We start from the raw sequence: 19,851 nt of genomic DNA on the forward strand, positions 1-19,851 counted from the left end.
TCTAAATGTAAGAGCTACAACTACAAATCTCTCAGGAAAAAGAATTTGTGACTTTGAATTAGACATTTTTTTTGATATGATTCCTAAAGCACAAACAGCCAAAGAAAAAATTACATTCGGCAAAATTAAAATCTTGTGCACTGTAGACATCGTGAAAGTGAACAGTCAATCCACAGCATGGTAGAAAATATTTACAAATCATATTGCTATCAGGGTCTGGTATCCAGAACATATAAAGAACTCTTACAACTCAGTAATAAAGATAACCCACGTTTAAAATGAGTGAAGCAATAAGCACACAAAAAGGTGCTCAATGTCATTTGCCATCAGGGAAATGCAAATCAAAACCACAACAAGATTCCATTTCACACCCACAAAGACGGTTAGAATAAAAGACTGATAATAACTATTGGCAAGAATGTCAAGAGGTTGAAAATTTTATGCATTACTGGTGGGTTGAGAAAATGGTACAGCTGCTTTGCCAAACAGTTTGGCAGTACTAAATAAATATAGAGGTACCATGTGATCCAATAATTCTTGGCAACACTGTTAAAAATCAATCGGCCATGAACGCGTGAGTTTATTTCTAGATTCTCATTTCTATTCTACTGAGGCTGGCTTTGAACCTGCAATCCTTCTGCCTCAGCCTCCCAAGATGCTGGGATCATAGTCATGTACCACTGGGCCTAGCATGGAATTGTTTTTTTAAATTTTTTTTTAAAGAAAGAGGAGAGAGAGAGAGAGAGAGAGAGAGAGAGAGAGAGAGAGAGAGAGAGAGAGAGAGAGAATTTTTTAATATTAATTTTTTAGTTTTTGGCGGACACAACATCTTTGTTTGTATGTGGTGCTGAGGATCGAACCCGGGCCGCACGCATGCCAGGCGAGCGCGCTACCGCTTGAGCCACATCCCCAGCCCTGTTTGTTTTTTTTAAATTTTAACTTCAAATAGATTTTCTTATATTGATTTTGTATCATGCAAATTTGCAGAACCTTAGTTCTAATGGACATTTAGTGAATTCTCTAGGATTGTCTACGAACATGAATGTGTCATCTGCAAACAGAGATAGTTTCGCTGGCTCCAGGGAAATATTGAATAGAACCTCCAGGGAAATACTAAACAGAGGTGGCAAGAGCAAATATCCTTGTCTTGCTCCTGATATTAGGGGGAAATTTTTCTGTCTTTCATCATTAAGTATAATGCTAGCAGTGGGTTTTTCAAATATATTCTTTATCAGGTTTATGAAAGAATATATCCTTCTATTCCTAGTTTCTTGAGTAAAAGTTTTTATAATGAAAGTGTGTTGGATTTTGCCATATGCTCCTTCTTCTGAGAAGATCATGTGGTTCTTGTCTTTTGTTCTACTGATATTATATTAACTAATTTCCAGATGTTATATAAGACTTCTTGCATTAATCACATAAACTTCACCTGGTCCCAGTGTATCATCCTGTACACACACTGGATGTTTCTTGATTCCATATACACACATAAGAAATACTTACTGGTCTGTAGTTTTCTCGTGAGGTCTTTTTTCTGACACCAGGGTAACACTAGCCTCACTGAATGAGTTGGGAAGATTTCCTTTTGCTTCTATTTTTTTGGAGGACTGTCTTAAAAATCAGTATTATTCCTTATTTAAATGTTTGATAGTACTTACCTGTGAAGGCGTCTGGACCTCAGCTTTTCTCTGCAGAATTTATTTTTGTATTTATTTAATTTGTTCTTTGTAGTTATACATGACATTAGAATGTATTTTGACATATCACACATACATGGAGTATAACTTCCCATTCTTGTGGTTGTACATGATGGGGAGTTACATTGATCGTGTATTCATACATGAACATAGGAAAGTTATGTCAGATTCATTCCACTGTCTTTCCCATTCCTATCCCCTCCCCCAATTCCTCCCATCCAATAGAGTGAACTTCTATTCCCACCCCCACCTTTGCCTATTGTGAGTCACCATCCACCTATCAAAGAGAACATTCCTACTTTGTTTTTTTGGGGGGATTGGCTTATTTCACTTAGCATGATAGACAGCCTCCAGTTCCATCCATTACCAGCAAATACCATAATTTCATTGTTCATTATGGTTGAATAATATTCCATTGTGTAAATATACCACATTTTCTGCTGAAGGGCACCCAGGTTAGTCCCATAGCTTAGCTATTGTGAATTGAGCTGCTATATACATTCATGTGGCCATATCATATAGAATGCTGATTTTAAGTCCTTTGGGTATATGCTGAGAAGTGGAAAAACTGGGTCAAATGGAGGCTCCATTCCAACTTTTCTGAGGAATCTCCATACTGCTTTCTATAGTAGTTGCACCAATTAGCAGTCCTACCAGCAATGTATGAGTGTATCTTTTTCCCCACATCCTTGCACATTTATTGATAATTATGTTCTTGATGATTGCCATTCTCAATGGAGTGAGATAAAATCTCAGTAGTTTTAATTTGCATTTCTTGAAATGCTAGTGATGTTGAACTAGCATGTGATGTTGACTCCACATACAAGTGTTGGTTTCTGCTCAATTATGTCAGTATTTGCTTCATACATTTTGAGGCTCTATTGTTAGGTGTCTATGTATATTCACAGAGAAATGTACCACATAATGACATTTTGGCCAATGATAGATTATACATATGGTGGTAGTTCTATCAGATTATAAAGGAGCTGAAAAATTACTATCAAGTGACATCATAATGCAGCACATTACTCACATGTGTATTGTGTAAACTTACTACACTGCCAATCATATAAAAATATAACAAAACTATGTAAAGTATATTAGTCTTTATAAAGATAATAAATGAATATATTATTGGTTTATATATTTTCCATACCATGCTTTTTAATCATTATTTTAGAGTACACTTCTATTCATAAAAAAAGTATAGAGCCTCATACACTTTGTGTTTATTGTCTTTTGATTGACCTATGCCATCAAGGTTTGTGTAAGTATATGTATAGTCTGATGTTTGAAGAATGATGAAATCACCCAATGATGCATTGTTCAGAATGTATCCCCACTGTTGAGTTATACACAATGAATACCATTATATATTCCTGATGGATTGACCCTTTATATCTCTCTTTATCTCTAGTAACATTCTGTTTTAAAATATTTTATCTAGTATCAGTATAGCCCTTTAGATTTTATGGTTGATGTTTGAATGATAGATTTTTAGGGGGTGTACCAGGGATTGAACTCAGGGGCACTTGACCACTGAGCCACATCCCCAACCCTATTTTGTACTTTATTTAGAGACAGGGTCTCATTGAGTTGCTTAGCACCTCTTTTGCTGAGACTGGCTTTGAACTCACGATCCTGTTGCCTTAGCCGCCCAAGCTGCTGGAATTACAGGCCATGAGCCACCATGCCTGGCTTGAATGGTAGATCTCTTTCTATATTTCTAGTTTCAATTTATTTATATCTTTGATTCTAATAGGTGCCTTCTTTTGATAGTATATCATGTTATAGATTGTTTTTATCCTACCCTAATAATTTCTGCCTTTTGATTATTTAATCCAGTCACATTTAATGTTATAATTTTTCATCCATAAAACTTAAAATGGATTAATTTAAGGGAAAATGGTCTTGTCCTTTAAGATTAACTAAAAAAAAAAAAACATGAATATATTGGATTAAGTTCACGAGACATAAAAGTAAGACAAAGCACACCACTTTTATTATAGAAATAAAAGCAGTAAAAAGTGATTTATCTTTTCTAATAAACAAAAATAGTAAATATAATTTAATCCTAATAAAATTTCTCAGATGCCAGACCCAAGCAAGAAAATAGTCTGACAATTTGTAGTTTGAGAGAGTTATGATTTTGGTTTTTTGTTTTCTCTGTAGAAACATAATTTCATTTTTTTAAAAAGCATTTATTTTTTAGTTGTAGGTGGACACAATACCTTTATTTTACTTTTATGTGGTGCTGAGGATCAAACTCAGTGCCTCACACATGCTAGGCAAGCACTCTATTTCTGAGCCACAACCCCAGCCCAAAACATAATTTCATTTTTTCAAGGTATATATGGGCTGTTTCCTTTTGTTTTTACTAGTACTTTCCTTATTTATTTCATAAAATACAGAGATAGTATGGATCTGCACATCTCATAAGAGCATATGCTGTAGGACTATAACAAGACAAGTATCAGGGAATATTGTCTGCTTTCCTTAATTATTAGAAAAGTCATTTGTCTCTTTGTAGGAACACCCACAGCAATATTTGTATCACAAATTTAAAATTTCCTGCCAGGCATGGTGGAACATGACTGTAATTGCAGCATCTCAGGAGGCTGAGGCAGAAGGATTGCAAATTCAAAGACAGCCTCAGCAACTTAGTGAGGACCTGAGCAACTTGGCGTGACCCTGTCTCAAAATAAAATATAATAAAAAAGACTGGGGATTTGGCTCAGTGGTCAAGTGCCCTTGGGCTCAATCCCTGGTACCAAATAATAATAATTATTATAATGGTAAAAGTAAAATAAAATAAAATTTCCAAGTTGATGGTACAATATAAAATAGGGGAATGACAAAGGGGGAAATCAATAGATTACAATAATACATCACCTAAACCACTTCTCTTATGCTACAAAGCTTTTGTACTTGATTGTCTTAATATAAAAGGATTTATTATAGTTCATATAAATAAACTGAACATTAAAACATCTCAAAGTTAAACTCTAGGAATAATAGTTTAACATTCAAACAGGGGTACAATAAGGTAGGAACACCCCTAAAGGTAATCTTTTTTGTCTAAATCAGATTATTGATAAAGATTACTTCATGACAAATAAAATGTGTTTCACCAGTAGTTCTATTCTGGCCAACATCCTAATGATTGTGGTTCCAAACTTGAGAAGAAATTGCCAAATAAATCTTCTCTTAGGCTAAATAAGACTTGGCCAAAGAGGATAATCAAGGCATCTAAGTTAAAAAAAAAAATTAAACTACTCTCTTTAGAGACAAGTGAAAAAGCATATCTATTATCTCTGGAGGATAAAAAAAAATTTAGTGTTTTACTCACTTTAAAAAAAAGCAAAGTAAACCTCAGCTTAGGTGTTCTTGGAGTCTGATACTTATATCTTGCAAATTCAAATTATAAATGCTCTTTAAAAATCTTCCAAGCCCACTACTACTAGCAAGAGTATCATCAAAAGTCACACACTTCTACACCTTATAAAAGGATTTTTTTTGTTTCAAGGATTTAGATTTCCTAGAAAGAGCTCACATTTGATAATGTCTGTCAACCATGCCACACAAAGAAAATAAATATTTCAAAAGGGTACTCTGTTCAGAAACTATTCACAGTGCTTCTTTTTGTCAGACAGTTTTACAATAGGTTCATTAATGTACATCTATCTAAAAGCCTTGAGAATTCACTCCAACAAGCATTTTGAATGAGTAGATTTCTCCTGTGGAAGGGTATTCAGTATTATTTTTTCTTGTGTTCTTGGAGGCAATGGGAATTGGTGATCAACCCTGGCAATCCACAATCAGCATCATATACCACCATCAGTTTATGTCTCTCCTCTTTCACATAGTCCAGTATAAGATATCCTTTAGCATTCTATAAACTTCTATCTTTCAGGTGCTGGTCAGATTCTTGGATTAGCTTCTTGAGCTCTGTTCCTTTGATGAACAGAGTACTTCAGTTTGCAGGACTGCCAATCCCAGGATCTTCCACAAGCTTGCAGTTTCACATATGTCACTAAATCAAATGAGTATTATAAATCTGGTATCTTTCTGAAGTGTCCTGAAGTCAACTTTGATTGTGATGTACTTGTCTCTGTTATCTTCTTCAAATTCATCAAATATTTCTTTTACCTTTCACTGAGGAGAAATTTAAACACCAAAGATCTCCCTTAATAATTTGTTTTTTATTTCTTCCCATATGGATGTTAAGGTAATCGCAGAAATCACATCCAGAAATTGCCAAAAAGGTTTGTTTCTTTGGCAAGTGCTTCACCATGTTCAGTAAGCTTCTCTTTTTCTTCTTTCACAAAGATCTAGATTCCTATATTCCCAGAGGCAATCTTTTTAAAGAGTCCTCTGACTATTAAACCATAACACATAGGAATAATGTAACACTGAGAATTAATGCAGAAGGATTTTTCAAAAAATTTTCAGAGTATCTACCAGGTTAGTACCTCCAGTTCTACACTGCATAGATCGTGTGGGGGTGGGGGTGCGGGGGTGGGGGAGTGGGTGTGTATGTGTGCATGTGCACACAGGTACTGGGATTTAAAACCAGGGCTTCTCTACCCTTAAGCTACACCTCCAGTCATTTTTATTTTGAGACAGTGTCTGGCTATGTTGGCAAGGCTTGCCTTGAACGTGCTTCAGCCCTTCTAGTAGCTGGCATTCTAGATATGTACCACCACACCTGGCTATCATATTTTTAAAAACATCTTTATTGAGATATAATGAATATGCCAGATGTTAAAATCTACAATTCTGCTGGGCATGGTGAATATAATCCGAGTGACTCAGGAGGGCAGGGGCAGGAGGATCACAAGGTCAAAGCCAGCTTCAGCAACTTAGTGAGACCCTTTCTCAAAATAAAAAATAAAATGGGCTGTGACTGTAGCTCAGTGGTAGTTCTTGCCTCACATGTAGAAGGCACTGGGTTCGATCCTCAGCACCACATAGAAATAAAATAAAGGTATTGTGTCCATCTACAACTAAAAAATATTAAAAATAAAATAAAGTAAAATGGGGAGCTGGGGTTGTAGCTCAGTAGTAGAATGCTTGCCTTTCACATGTGAGGCACTGGGTTCGATCCTCAGTACTACATAAAAATAAATAAATAAAATAAAGATACTGTGTCCATCTACAACTAAATAAATATTTTTAAAAATGAATAAATAAAATGGGGTGGTAATGTGGTGAGTGGTTAAGCACACCTGTGTTCAATCCCCAGTATCAAAAATAAAATAAAAATCCAATAGATTTGAGTATATTCAGAGTTGTACAATGAACACTACAATCTAACTTTATGATATTTCTATCACCCTGAAAAGAAACTCCATATCCATTAGCAGTTTCTCTCTGTTCCAGTCACAGCCCTAGGGAAGCATTCATCTTTCTGCCTATTCTGGACATTTCATAGAAACATACAATATGTGATCTTTTGTGACTGGCTTCTTTCACCTGACAATGTTTTCAAAGTTCATCTATGTGTAGCATATATCAGTCCCTTATTTATTTTTTATTGCCAAATAATATTTAAATGTATGAATATAACACATTTACTTATCTATTTATCAGTTGATGAATATTTGGATTATTTCTACTTTGGGGTGTTATGAATAACGGTACTATGAACATTCATATGTAAGTTTTTTAATAGAAATGTTTTCAGTTCTCTTGGCTATAAGCCTAATAGTAGAGTTTCTAAATCATACGACACCTCTGTGTTTAACATTTTGAGCAACTGATAGTCTGTTTTCCAAAGTGGCTGCTCCATTTTACATTCTAACTAGAAGTTCCAGTTTCTTTGCATTTTCACCAAAACATGTTACTATTTTCCATTTTAATTATACCCATTATAGTGGATGTAAAGTGACTATTTCACTGTGGTTTTGACTTCTATTTCCCTGAAGATGAATTATGTAGCATATCTTTTCAAGTGCCAACAGGCCATTTGTTATGGTGGTTTGTTTTTGTTTGTTTCTTATGAAAACTAGTGATATAGAAACATTTACAAAACTCAGGGTGTTTTCCAGTGCTAAGGCAATGGTTGTGATGTGCTTTTCTTTGCATACTGATGTATCATAATCTATATTCTGAATCTTCTGATATTTTGCCCAAATTCCAAGTGGCTTTGGGTTGCCTATTGTCCATGCCTAAACTCAACAAAACATGCATAAGCTTTGAAAATCATTTAGAATAATGCTATAGTTAAAGACTTTGTGGCAGTTGGGATGTGGCTCAGTGGTAGAGTGCTTGCCTATCATTCAAGAGGCCCTGGGATCCATCCCCAGCACCTCAAACCAAAAGCAAACAAACAAAAAATAATTTGTTAGATCAAGTGTTTTCTCTAACTCCTTGAGCTGCATATTGCCTGGAGCAATTATCATCTGAATTATATCCTCTTTCGTGGCATTTCCATTTCTTTCAAATTCTTCCCTTGAATAACCCTTCAGGTATTTGTGATTAGAATCATTTTGAATGTGCCAAATTGCTTGGGAATTCTTTCTACTTTACCATAGTGTCAATGGGGGTAAGAAGGAAATGGCCACATGGACCATATAGGGTATGCCACCAGAAGACCTAATGTTACTGATATCATTGATTTTGTTTTAATGTTTGCTTTTTGTTTTCTATATGCCTCATACTTTTTGTTCTTTTGTTCTTCCTTTACAGCTTTCTTTTGCAATAATGAATATTTTCTAGTTTAATACTAATTCCTTAATGATTATTTCACTATATCTTGAGTTCTTAGTGACTGATCTAGTACTTACAGTAAACATCTTTTTTATTCTTCTTATTTGATATAATTAGTTATACATGAGAGTAGAATGTATTTTTTTAAATATTTATTTCTTAGTTTTAGGTGGACACAAATATGTTTATTTTACATTTATGTGGTGCTGAGGATTGAACCCAGTGCCCTGTGCATGCTAGGTGAGCATTCTACCACTGAGCCATAACCCCAGTCTGAGAGTAGAATGTATTTTGACATACATATATGGAGTATAACTTCTTATTCTTCTGGTGGTACCTGATGTAGAATTACATTGGTTGTATAATCGCATACACACAGGATAGTAATGTCCAATTCATTCTACTATTTTTCCAATTGCCATTCCCCCTCCCTTCCCTTCATTCCCTTTTTTCTAATTAGAAGTACTTCTGTTCTTTCCTAGGCTTCACCCCCACTCATTGTGAAATTAGCATCTGCATATCAAAGAAAACATTCAGCATGTGGTTTAGGGAATGGTTTATTTCACCTAGCATGATATTCTCCAGTTCCATCCACTTACCAGCAAATGCCATAATGCCATTCTTTTTATGGCTGAGTAATATTCCATCATTCATATATATATATATATATATATATATATATATATATATATATATATATATATATCTATATCACATTTTCTTTATCCATTCATCTGCTGATGGGTACCTTAGGTTGATTACATAATTTAGCTATTGTGAATTGAGCTGCTATAAACACTGATGTTGTTGTGTCACTGTAATGCTGATTTTCAATCCTCTGGGTATAAACCAAGGGGTGGGATAACTGGGTCAAATAGTGGATGCATTCCAAGTTTTCTGAGCAATCTCTATACTGCTTTCCATAGTGGTTGCACCAATTTGCAGTCCACTAGCAATGTAGGATTGTACGTTTCCCCCCACATCAACATTTACTGTTGCTTGTATTTTTGATTATTGCCATTCTGACTAGATTGAGATGAAATCTCAATGTAGTTTCAACTTGCATTTTTCTAATTGTTAGAGATGTTGAACATTTTTTCATATATTTGTTGACCGATCGTTTTTCTTTTTTTTTAAAATATTTATTTATTTATTTTAGTTTTTGGCGGACACAACATCTTTGTTTGTATGTGGTGCTGAGGATCGAACCTGGGCTGCACGCATGCCAGTCGAGCGCGCTACAGCTTGAGCCACATCCCCAGCCCCGACCGATCGTTTTTCTTCTTCTGTGAAGAAGAGTTCAGTCCCTCAGTCCATTTATTGATTGAATTATTTGGTTTTCTTTGGGGGGGTGTTACATTTTTGAATTCTTTGTGTATCCTGGAGATTAAATGCTCCAGCTGAAGTGCAGGTGGCAAAGATTTTCTCCTATTCTGAGGGCTGTCTCTTCATGTCCTTGATTGTTTTCTTGCCGTGAAGAAGTTTTTAGTTTGATACAATCCCATTTATTGATTCTTCATTTTACTTCTTATGCCTCTTACAATCTATATCAGGTTTATATTAACTTAAATCCAATAAGATACAGACACTTTTTTCCTATGTAACTCTATTCCCCTTCCTTTTTGTGCTATTATTGTTATGCATATTATATCTATGTGTAACTCCACATACATTATTACAATTGTTAATTTATATAATTTATCTTTTAAATAAGCTGAGAGAAGAAAGGAGAGTATATATATATGTATTTAGAGCTTGTTATATCTACTTTCTTATTCACCTTTCTTTTTAAAAAAATTTATTTATTTATTCTAATTTGTTATACATGACAGCAGAATGCATTTAATTTATTTACCTTTCTTTTTTCACCTTTCTTGATTCTCCTCATTTCTTCCTATGGATTCACATCAGTATTTGATGATATTATTTCCTTAAATACAACTTCGGTCTCATATACCTCCTTTGAGCTCTTATTGCCAAATATATTACATTTCTATATATTATAGGCCTATCAATATAACTGTTTGTGTGTAGCTTTATACAACTGCTCTTTAATTCAGTTAGGAAAAGAAAGGAGAAAAAATATGTGATTATATTCTCTTTTAGAATTACCTACATAATTATTTTTATTGGCACTCTTTGCCTCCTCCCCCATGTCTTTTCAGATCCAAATTACTATCTGGCATCTGGCATCACTTGCTTTCAGCCTGAAGAAGTTATTTTAGTTTTTCCTGTAAGGCAGTTCTGCTACGAATAATTTCTTTTTGCTTCTGTTTATAGGGTAATGGTTTTATTTTGCCATAATTATATATATTTTCTAGCACTAGGGATTGAAACCAGGGGCTTGTGCATACTAGCCAAGTATTATACCATTGAGCTACATACATCCCTTGTCCCTCTTTTGAGATAGGTCTTGCTAAGTTGCCCAGGCTGGCCTAGAACTTGAGATTCTCCTGCATCTGTCTCCCAAGTTGCTGGGATAAGAGTCATGTCCCATTGTTCCCATCTTTTGCCTTCATTTTTGAAAAATATCTCTCCTGTATATGAGATTCTAGGTGACAAGAGTTTTACCTCAGCACTTTGAGTATGTTGCACACTGTCTTCTTGCTCTATTATCTCTGATGTGATTTCAGCTGTTAATTTTATTGGGGATTCTTTCTATGTGATGAATTGTTTTCTCTTGCTGTTTTAAAGTTTTTTTTTTTTTTTTGCTTTTGTCTTTAAACAGTTTGCTGTGATATGTCTGGGTAAGGATCTCTTTTGGTTTACCCTACTTGGAGCTCATTAAGCTTTTTTTTTAAAAAAAACATAATTTTTAGTTGTAGATGGACACGATACCTTTATTTTTATGTGGTTCTGAGAATTGAACCCAGTGCTTCACACATGCTAGGCAAGCGCTCTATCACTAAGCCACAACCCCAGCCCTCATTAAGTTTTTTTTTTTTTTTTTTTTTAATGTATAGGTTCATGTTTGTTTGTTTGTTTTAATCAAGTTTGGGGAAGTTTTCAACCTATCTATATCTGAATATTTTTACATTAAGCAAGAATGTTCTTTTTGTAAAAAGCTTTTTATAATCTTCAAAATAATCTTCATTTATCAACAAACTTTTCATTGTATTCATTTAACAAATTAACAGTGTTAAACTATACAACACTACCTTGTCAATCCCAAGTACTCAAATGAACCAAAAAACTGCTTTGGAGCACTGAAAGGAAAGAAAAAAAGGCTAAGAAAGGCCAACAAATATATTTTAGAAGCAGTTAAGGGGGATTGTTGGAATAGGGGTGGGAGCTTAGATTCTTGAGCACCATCAGATTTCCTCAAGGTTCAGAGGAGTTTTTCCACAAATTCTTTATTATTATTTTTTTGGTACCAGGGATTGAAACCAGGGTTGCTTAACCACTGAGCTACATCCCCAGCCTCTTTGTTAAAATATATATTTTGTTTGTTGTTAGGATCTTACTAAATTGCTTAAGGCCTTGCAAAATTCCTAAGGCTGGCTTTGAATTTACAATCCTCCTGTCTCAGCCTCCTAAGCCGCTGGGATTACAGGCATACACCAATGCACCTGGCCTCACAAATTCATTTTTTAATATGAGAGATTAAAACTAAGGAATCAAGCTGGGCACAGTGGTGGATGCCTGTAATCCCAGCAAACTTGGGAGGCTAAGACAGGAGGATCAAAAGTTCAAAGCCAGCCTCAGCCACATCAAGGTGCTAATAAGCAACTCAGTGAGACCCTGTCTCTAAATAAAATACAAAAAAGGGCTGCAATGTGGCTCAGTGGTTGAGTGCCCCTCAGTTCAATCCCTGGTACCCCAAACAAAACAAAACAAAACAACAAAACCCCTAAGTGGGTTGGGGCTGTAGCTCAGTGGCAGAGTGCTTGCCTAGCATGTGTGAGGCACTGGGTTTGATCCTCAGCACCACATAAAAATAAACAAATAAATGCATTCTGCCCCTTTACAATTACAATTACAATAAAAAAATAAAAAAAAATAAATAATAATAATTAAAAAAAAAACCTAAAGAATCAGAGGAACCTGTACTTTGGGATATTAACCAGGTAATCCAAATTCCTAGATTGTGGATGAAGTAAGTAAAAGAGGGAGAGAAAGTGGAGAAGAGGCAGAAAAGAAGAATCAAGAAGCACAGAGGGAAAACATTGTGTCTAGAGGAAATGAAGTCATAAACTCTTTGAATATTTTTACCATTGTTTTACTTATTGTTCTCATGGAGCTACAAGCTTCCTTAGTTGCTCACCACTAAAATTTCTATTGTTTTTGATAGCACCTTTGACTTGAACTTCCCTAAATTCTGTGCCCAATAAAGTCAGTCCCCTTAGGGAGGGGTACATTTCTATGGCCTGCCTCTCCCCTAGGTATAATTTCTGTACTGTTGTTTGGAACTTAGGGATAGGAATAGTAGCTCATTTCTGAGGGATTCTACAAGTAGGGTTCTAAGCAGAGGCAGTATTGAATTAAATATCCTATGAGTAGATGGGTTAGGGTAGCCAGGCCTTGTTATGCCTGCCCTGCAGTAGGCGTAAAGCTTCTATCCTACATATAGGTACTTTGTGGAAAAAGGGATCCCCAGACCTCTTTGCTGTTGTTGCCTGAAATAGAACTTTAGTAACATGGAGCTATGGTGGATGAAATATCCTGAAGACTTGCTTCTACTTGGAGGAGACCATAGCTGTAAATTGAGAGCTGGGTGGTAAGGAGAGGGAAATGGTCATAGCTCAAATGCCATGGATTTTTGCTGTTCTCACTGGGATTTAGTAGATTTTCCTGAATAAATGTTTCCTCATTTGCTGTATGCCCTTAGGATAGTTTCCAGAGAATTTTTATGGTTGTTTATAAATTTCACCAGTTGTGGTTGTTTTGCTGGGAAGAGTCCATGAGGTTACTTAAGCTGCCATTCTGAAAGTGATTCTCCACTTCTCTCTTGACCTAACACATTACATTATGGCCAATTCTAAAATTTTCCCTAAATCAATGTTTTTCCCCCAATGAGCTGTCCACTGTTAGCTCTAATTCAAGCCCTTGCAATATTTCTGGATCATACAAGATTTTCTTAACTTGTGTTCTAGACTTCCAGTTTCTCAATACTTCACTTTGTTCTATATTACTCCCAGGCACATCTTTTTTTTATATATTTTGCTGAGTTCACCTTGTTCCTCAGAAACCTTACACATCTTTATCTTACTAACAAAATAAAGTTCAAACTTCTTGGACCTTTAGCAATCCAACTTTGGCGTACCCTTCCAACTGAATCTTCTACTACTATCCTAGTCCAAATTATGTTTATCTATAAAATTGTCATCTCTGCCTTTGTTCCTACTGTTCCATCTATCTGAAATCCTCCTACTTATCTCTATCAAAATCCTCCCTGTTGTTCAGGACCTATTCAGACATAATTTTTTTTTTTTACCCCAGTCAGAAGAGTGTTTTACTTTCTCTTAGTTACTGTGGTTCTTAAAGCCCAGGTTTCTTTATTCCTTGTATGTTTTATCTTCCCCTTTAGACAAGACATTCTTCAAAGGCAGAGCTCATATATTACCCATGGTATCGAGTGGATAGGTTTCCCACAGTAGACATTTAATACAAAGCTGATAATTTCAGGGGTTTATTAGTTGGGCCTCTGAGGAGTTTTAGTTACTTACTCGTTCTTTTAACTGGATTACTTCTTTGTCTTTTTGTTGTTTCCACTGTCTAAACTTCTCAGCATCCTCTTTCATCTGACGCATTAACTGTACTCGCTGGTTTTTCATCATCTGTAAAAACAAAAACCAGTACAAGTATTAGTCACATGTACTTTATTCTAGGCTGATATGCAGATGGATATAATTATCATTAATAAGAAAGAAAGCCCAGAGCCAAGCTAAGAAGTCCACGAACAGATTTTCTGTTAGGCTTGCAATACCCCTCTTGCTATGTTTGCACAGGGTTTCCAAGTGTAGACTATACAAATGAACACTCTGAAGAAATAAAAGAAAAATATACCTACAAGCTAAAACCAGCCCTGAATTCACTGTAGAAATGAAAAGTTCAAGGAAATGTTTATTAAGCCTCAAGGATAAAACTATCTAGCAACCAGTATATTCCAAAGATATCTGTGCAAGAGACCTCTAACCACCACTTTCCATATGCTACAAGTTAAACATTCAACAGCTGAAAATATTCTTCAGGTATCTATCATCTTGCCACTACTTTACAAAATTATGCCACATGATCATTGAAGACGATCAGGATATTATCACTAAATATTGAGATATGTTTTTCTTTTGGTTTCAGAGAATCTAACATTAAACTTTGAATGTAAAAAAGAAAAGAAATTAAATGTCAAAGCAAGGTTTTATTCAGATTCTAGATGACAACCAGCACAATGGCCTATAAAAGGGACATTTATGGAGATTTTCACACTTGAAGTGAAAACACTCCGTAGTATAATTTGAAATGGAACATCTATGTATGTTCCAATGCAGTAAATTTAAGGATGAGAGTTTATTACCCGTATCTCCTGGTTCAGTTTGGAGACAGTATGCTCTGTGGATTCCTTCAGTTTCAGAAGTTTGGATTGTTCATTTAGTTTCTTCTTCAGATCAGCTATTTGATTCTCCAGTTCCTGGAGACGTTTGCGGCGACGCTCACTCAACCTAAACACAGATACAGCAGGAGTGAAGGCTACCAACAGCAAAGCCAGACTCCAAAAGATATGAGACTTCTAGGTGTACAACCTGATATATGTAAATAGTCATCTTTTTTTTTTAAAGGTCAACAATTTTTCTTTTTTTTCTTTTTTTTAAAGAGAGAGAGAGAGAATTTTTTTTAATATTTATTTTTTTAGTTTTCGGCGTACACAACATCTTTGTATGTGGTGCTGAGGATCGAACCCGGGCCACATGCATGCCAGGCGAGCGCACTACCGCTTGAGCCACATCCCCAGTCCATAAATAGTCATCTTTAAAATAACAAATACCAAGCTGGGCATGGTGGCACACGCCTATAATCCCAGTGGCTCAGGAAGCTGAGGCAGGGGGATTGAGAGTTCAAAGTCAGCCTCAGCAATGTCAAGGCACTAAGCAACTCGGTGAGACCCTGTCTCTAAATAAAATATAAAATAGGGCTGTGGATGTGGCTCAGTAGTCGAGTGCTGCTGAGTGAAATCCCTGGTACCAAAAAATAAATAAATAAAAATATACCACCCAAACAACCCAAACTGTCTCAATAATAAGAGTTTAATACCAGAGTAAAACAACATAATTTTTGAGTATGCAAAAATGAACTGCTTCAATATATCCCATCCTACAACTTTCTGCCAAAAGGATGTTCTGTGAAGGTATTTCGCTTCATGTTGACCGAAAGGAATTATTCTGACAATTATTACACAAGTCTGAGACAGAAAGTAAATATTCAGCATAACTTTTAAGAACATGAGCTTTAGATTCATACAGAGATAAAACAGTCACTGGGTAAAATGAAGGTAGAGTAGCCAATAAGCAGGAGTTGAAAGGAGAGTAGGAGGTTATGGTTATCTTAGTTTCATTCTTAACTGATTAAGAGATGGTTCTATTGATTTTTTTAAATCACTAGCTTGGTTATTAATTCTATTCACAAGCTAAATTACCATCAGTGCAGGGGGAAAGAAATTGCTACTATCCACTAGGTCTGATAATCTTTTAAAAGCCAGCTCACACATTAACATTTTATGCATCCTTCCTTGATCATGCCAGCTTAAATTCTCATCCTGCTTCTGAACTCTTAACACAATTATTGCCTAAGAAATTAATCTGGCTAATTATATGCTATGTTATGGCATTCTTTCATTGTCATCATGAGATGTTATGTAAAATCTCAATTACTTTTCTTGTGTTTATATTCCTTTCCCACACTAGGTTTAAATCCTTTGGGTGGCAGTAATGTCTCCTACTTCTCTATTCCCTCTAAAGCTTCTCATACATAGTAGGGACTTAACATTTATTGATTTTATTCTTACTTAGCTTGGTTGACATCCTTCTTTGCTGTCTGAAGTTCAAGAACCAATTCTTCCTTTTCCTTTTGCAGACTGATGACTTCCAATTCCAGATTTTTTATGTTATCCTAGAAAGGTCATAAGTCAGAGGGAAAGAAAGGCATTATATAGCAGAGGAAGAATATCATTTCAACATTCCATCTTTCCAGGAACTATGAATTAAATTTTAGCACTTCACTTATACACTAAAAACATTTGTTCTTAATTCAATGGAGATTAAAATTGTATAGTAGGCAAAGTATGGGCTTGGAATCCAGCAACACTTATTATCTAAAGTATCTTATGGAAAGTCACTACTTTTAGCCTTAGTTTCCTGTGCAGAAAAGAGTTAAGAGAGCAGGCCTGAGACTGCTATCCTTAAAAAAAGATAGCTTGGGGCTGGGGATGTGGCTCAAGCGGTAATGCGCTCGCCTGGCATGCGTGGGGCACTGGGTTCGATCCTCAGTACCACATAAAATAAAGATGTTGGGTCCGCCGAAAACTGAAAAATAAATATTAAAAAATTCTCTCTATGGGTATATGTTTGGGAACTAACATTCTTGTAGGGTTCCTGCCATTTCCTAGCTGATAACAGAGGCTCATCCATGCCTAAACTATGCAAACCATGTGATTTACCCTGAACACCTGCCTTCTTTTTCCAAGTGTAGAATTTTGGTACACACAAGGCAGAGGTAAAAGTCTTAGACTCTGAGGTTCAGGGCTTCCCTGGTAGAGACCATTTCACACATGATTACAACCCATTAGTGGAGGAATGCAGGGCTTCCTGTGTGACTCCACTGGGAGGGGACTTTTGGTAGCTTGTGCCTAGTTTCCCTCAGACTGTGCCCAGGGGCCATTGTCTTTGCTCATTTTTCTTTGTATCCTTTCACTGTAATACATCTTAACTGTGAATATGACTACTTGCTGAGTCTTACGAGTCCACCCCCAGTGAATCACTGAACCTAGAGGAGGTCTTAGGTATTCCAAAGAATTTCTCTATCTATGTAAATAATTAACAATAACATGAGCCAGGCACGGGGATGAGAACCCGTAGTCCCAGCTACTTAAGAGACTGAGGCAGGAGATTGCTTCAGCCCAGGAGCTTGAGACTAGCTTGGACAATATACTGAGACTGCTCACAAAATAAACAAATAAACAAACTCCAATAATACCTACATCATAAGATTAATAGAAGATTAAATAAGATAAAAAGGTAGTGACATTTTATAAACTATAAAGAGCTGTATAAATATATCATTAGTTTTGCAAACTTATATATTCAATAGCAACTGCAGTTCTGCATGTATTTAGGCAGCAAATTCTAGGAATTGAAGTTTGGCAATTTTCCAAGAATGGGAAAACCCAATGACCAGATTCCCTCCTGTTCTCAAAACTAAAAGTGAAAGGCAACTGGCTGAATAAATGGTTGGCAGCTGAGAAGATTATATAAAGTCCCCAGAACAGTATTGGATTGACACAAAGAAGCAGAAGCAGGTTAGACAGGGCTGTATCAGAGAAACTTTGTACATAGGCTAGGGCTATTTTCCACACAATGTCCTGAGCCACTTCAGGATAACTAATGAAAATTAATCTTATTGCTTTATAGTTACCCTGAATATTTAAACTGGTCAATAACAATAAAATAAATAAAAATAATAAATAGATTTATATATTTATTTTTACTTATAGAAGTACCTTGTGAAAACTAATCCAGATAATACGTGTAAAGGTCAAGTCCCCTTGACTGTCTCACTCTCTGCCAAAATTCCATCCCCTCTCCAGAAGTAACCACTGTTATTAGCTTGGTGTATATCTTCGAGAAATTCTTCTTAGACAGTTACATATGTGTATATTATATCTCTAAACCTTCACATATATAAAATACATGCATTTTATATATTTATATAATATTATAGATTACATATTATATATCATGGTATGTATATGTCTTATATATGTAAATGTCTAGAATATAAAATTTAAAAAATATATAGGATGTACACATACATATGCATATGTGTATCTGTGCACATCAAATTCAAATATGTGTTAAGCATAAATAGAATTACACTTTAGGGGCTGTGGGTGTTACTCGAGAGACAGAGTGCTTGCCTAGCATGTATAGGGCCCTGGGTTCAATCCCCAGTACTGCAAAAAAAAAAAAAAAAGTCACACTATACGTGTAATGTATATTATTCTGTAACTTGCATTTTTTACTTTATTGTTTTGAGATTTATGTATACCCATACAGATCTGCTCTGCTTTTTTTCTGATGTGATGAAAGCATTCTTATATGTGTCTTTTGGGTACATGTGCTAGATTTTACTAGCAAAGAGAGAAGTTGAATTATAGGGTAAGTGTACACATTTATAATTTTAACAGATACTACTAACCTGTCACACAAAGTGGCTATTTTTAAAATATTTTTCTTAGTTGTAGTTGGAAATTTATTTATTTATTTTTATGTGGTGCTGAAGATCGAACCCAGTGTCTCACATGTGTGAGTCGAGCGTTCTACCGCTCAGCCACAGTGCCAGCCCACAAAGTAGCTATTTTGATTTCTACTCTTGCCATATCACACCCTTGTCAACATGTGATATTATAGCACTTCAAAATTATTACCAATATGGTAGGTGAAAAGCAGCACCTTGTCCATATTTAGTGAGTAACTATCTCACCAACTCCGAGTGGGGGATTATTCAAATATTTGAGTCTTGGTTTACAACAACTCATGGCAATAAACTTTAATGATTAGAACCGAAGCCTCCCCCGGTTTTTCTATAGCAATTCCTTGCTGTGATAAGAAAAATACTGGAATGAAAACCTGTCTTTATATTTCTTAGAAAAAGAGAGGTGATGATTTATATGTGAGTAAAAGGTACTAGTTACCTATGAGTGTGTATCTTCTTAGTTTTTAGATTTGGAAGCTTAAGCATATTTAATTTTAAGCAAAAAAGGGCCTAGATATTTACTATAGCTACTATATAGCTCATTATCCATACCTCCTTATCCAATTATAAATACACTGTTGGAACTCATATCCCATGTTTCTAAGCAAGAGTATAAGAAGGAAGGAATAATTTCTCAGTTTTACTACTAATCTTTTGTTTATACTGGAAATGCCAAAATACATTTGACCTAAAAAGGCTACACTGCATGTCTTGTTAACATAGATGCCTAAGCTACATATTTAACTTACTCCTTCTTATAATCCCACTAAAAAATGACCCCCACAAAGCTGCTTAAATCAACAAGAATAAAAAGAGAAGAGGAAGGCAGTCGAGAGATACGAAAAAGACTTTAAGGAAAACAGCTGGGTAAGTAGTAACTGACTTCCAAAATGGAAAATGCTGAAATATAAATCTTAGAGAATAAATGCCAAGAAGCAACAAGCCAATTTGTATCACAGAACAAGAAAGAGGAGTAGAG

At 35.4% G+C, this 19,851-nt stretch overlaps 1 protein-coding gene and 1 non-coding gene across 4 annotated transcripts in view; one reads left to right on the forward strand and one right to left on the reverse strand.

The window, feature by feature from the left end:
• Nucleotides 1-19,851, reverse strand: part of Kif4a (kinesin family member 4A) — a 144,372-nt gene that overhangs the window by 46,794 nt on the left and 77,727 nt on the right. For all 3 annotated transcript variants that reach the window (XM_046467084.2, XM_046467083.2, XM_046467082.2), the window contains exons 16-18: nt 16,408-16,511; nt 14,923-15,067; nt 14,075-14,185 (exon numbers count right to left, since the gene is read on the reverse strand). In XM_046467084.2, the coding sequence (XP_046323040.1) occupies nt 14,075-14,185; nt 14,923-15,067; nt 16,408-16,511 (360 nt within the window). The remainder of the gene's footprint in view (nt 1-14,074; nt 14,186-14,922; nt 15,068-16,407; nt 16,512-19,851) is intronic.
• Trnad-auc (transfer RNA aspartic acid (anticodon AUC)) lies at nt 7,942-8,013 on the forward strand. Its single transcript has one exon. It is a non-coding gene; the product is annotated as a tRNA-Asp (tRNA).

Source organism: Marmota monax, unplaced genomic scaffold (assembly GCF_021218885.2).
Source record: "Marmota monax isolate L192 unplaced genomic scaffold, Marmota_monax_Labrador192_F-V1.1 WCK01_AAM20220418_F8-fsc00284, whole genome shotgun sequence".
Classification (NCBI taxonomy): domain Eukaryota; kingdom Metazoa; phylum Chordata; class Mammalia; order Rodentia; family Sciuridae; genus Marmota; species Marmota monax.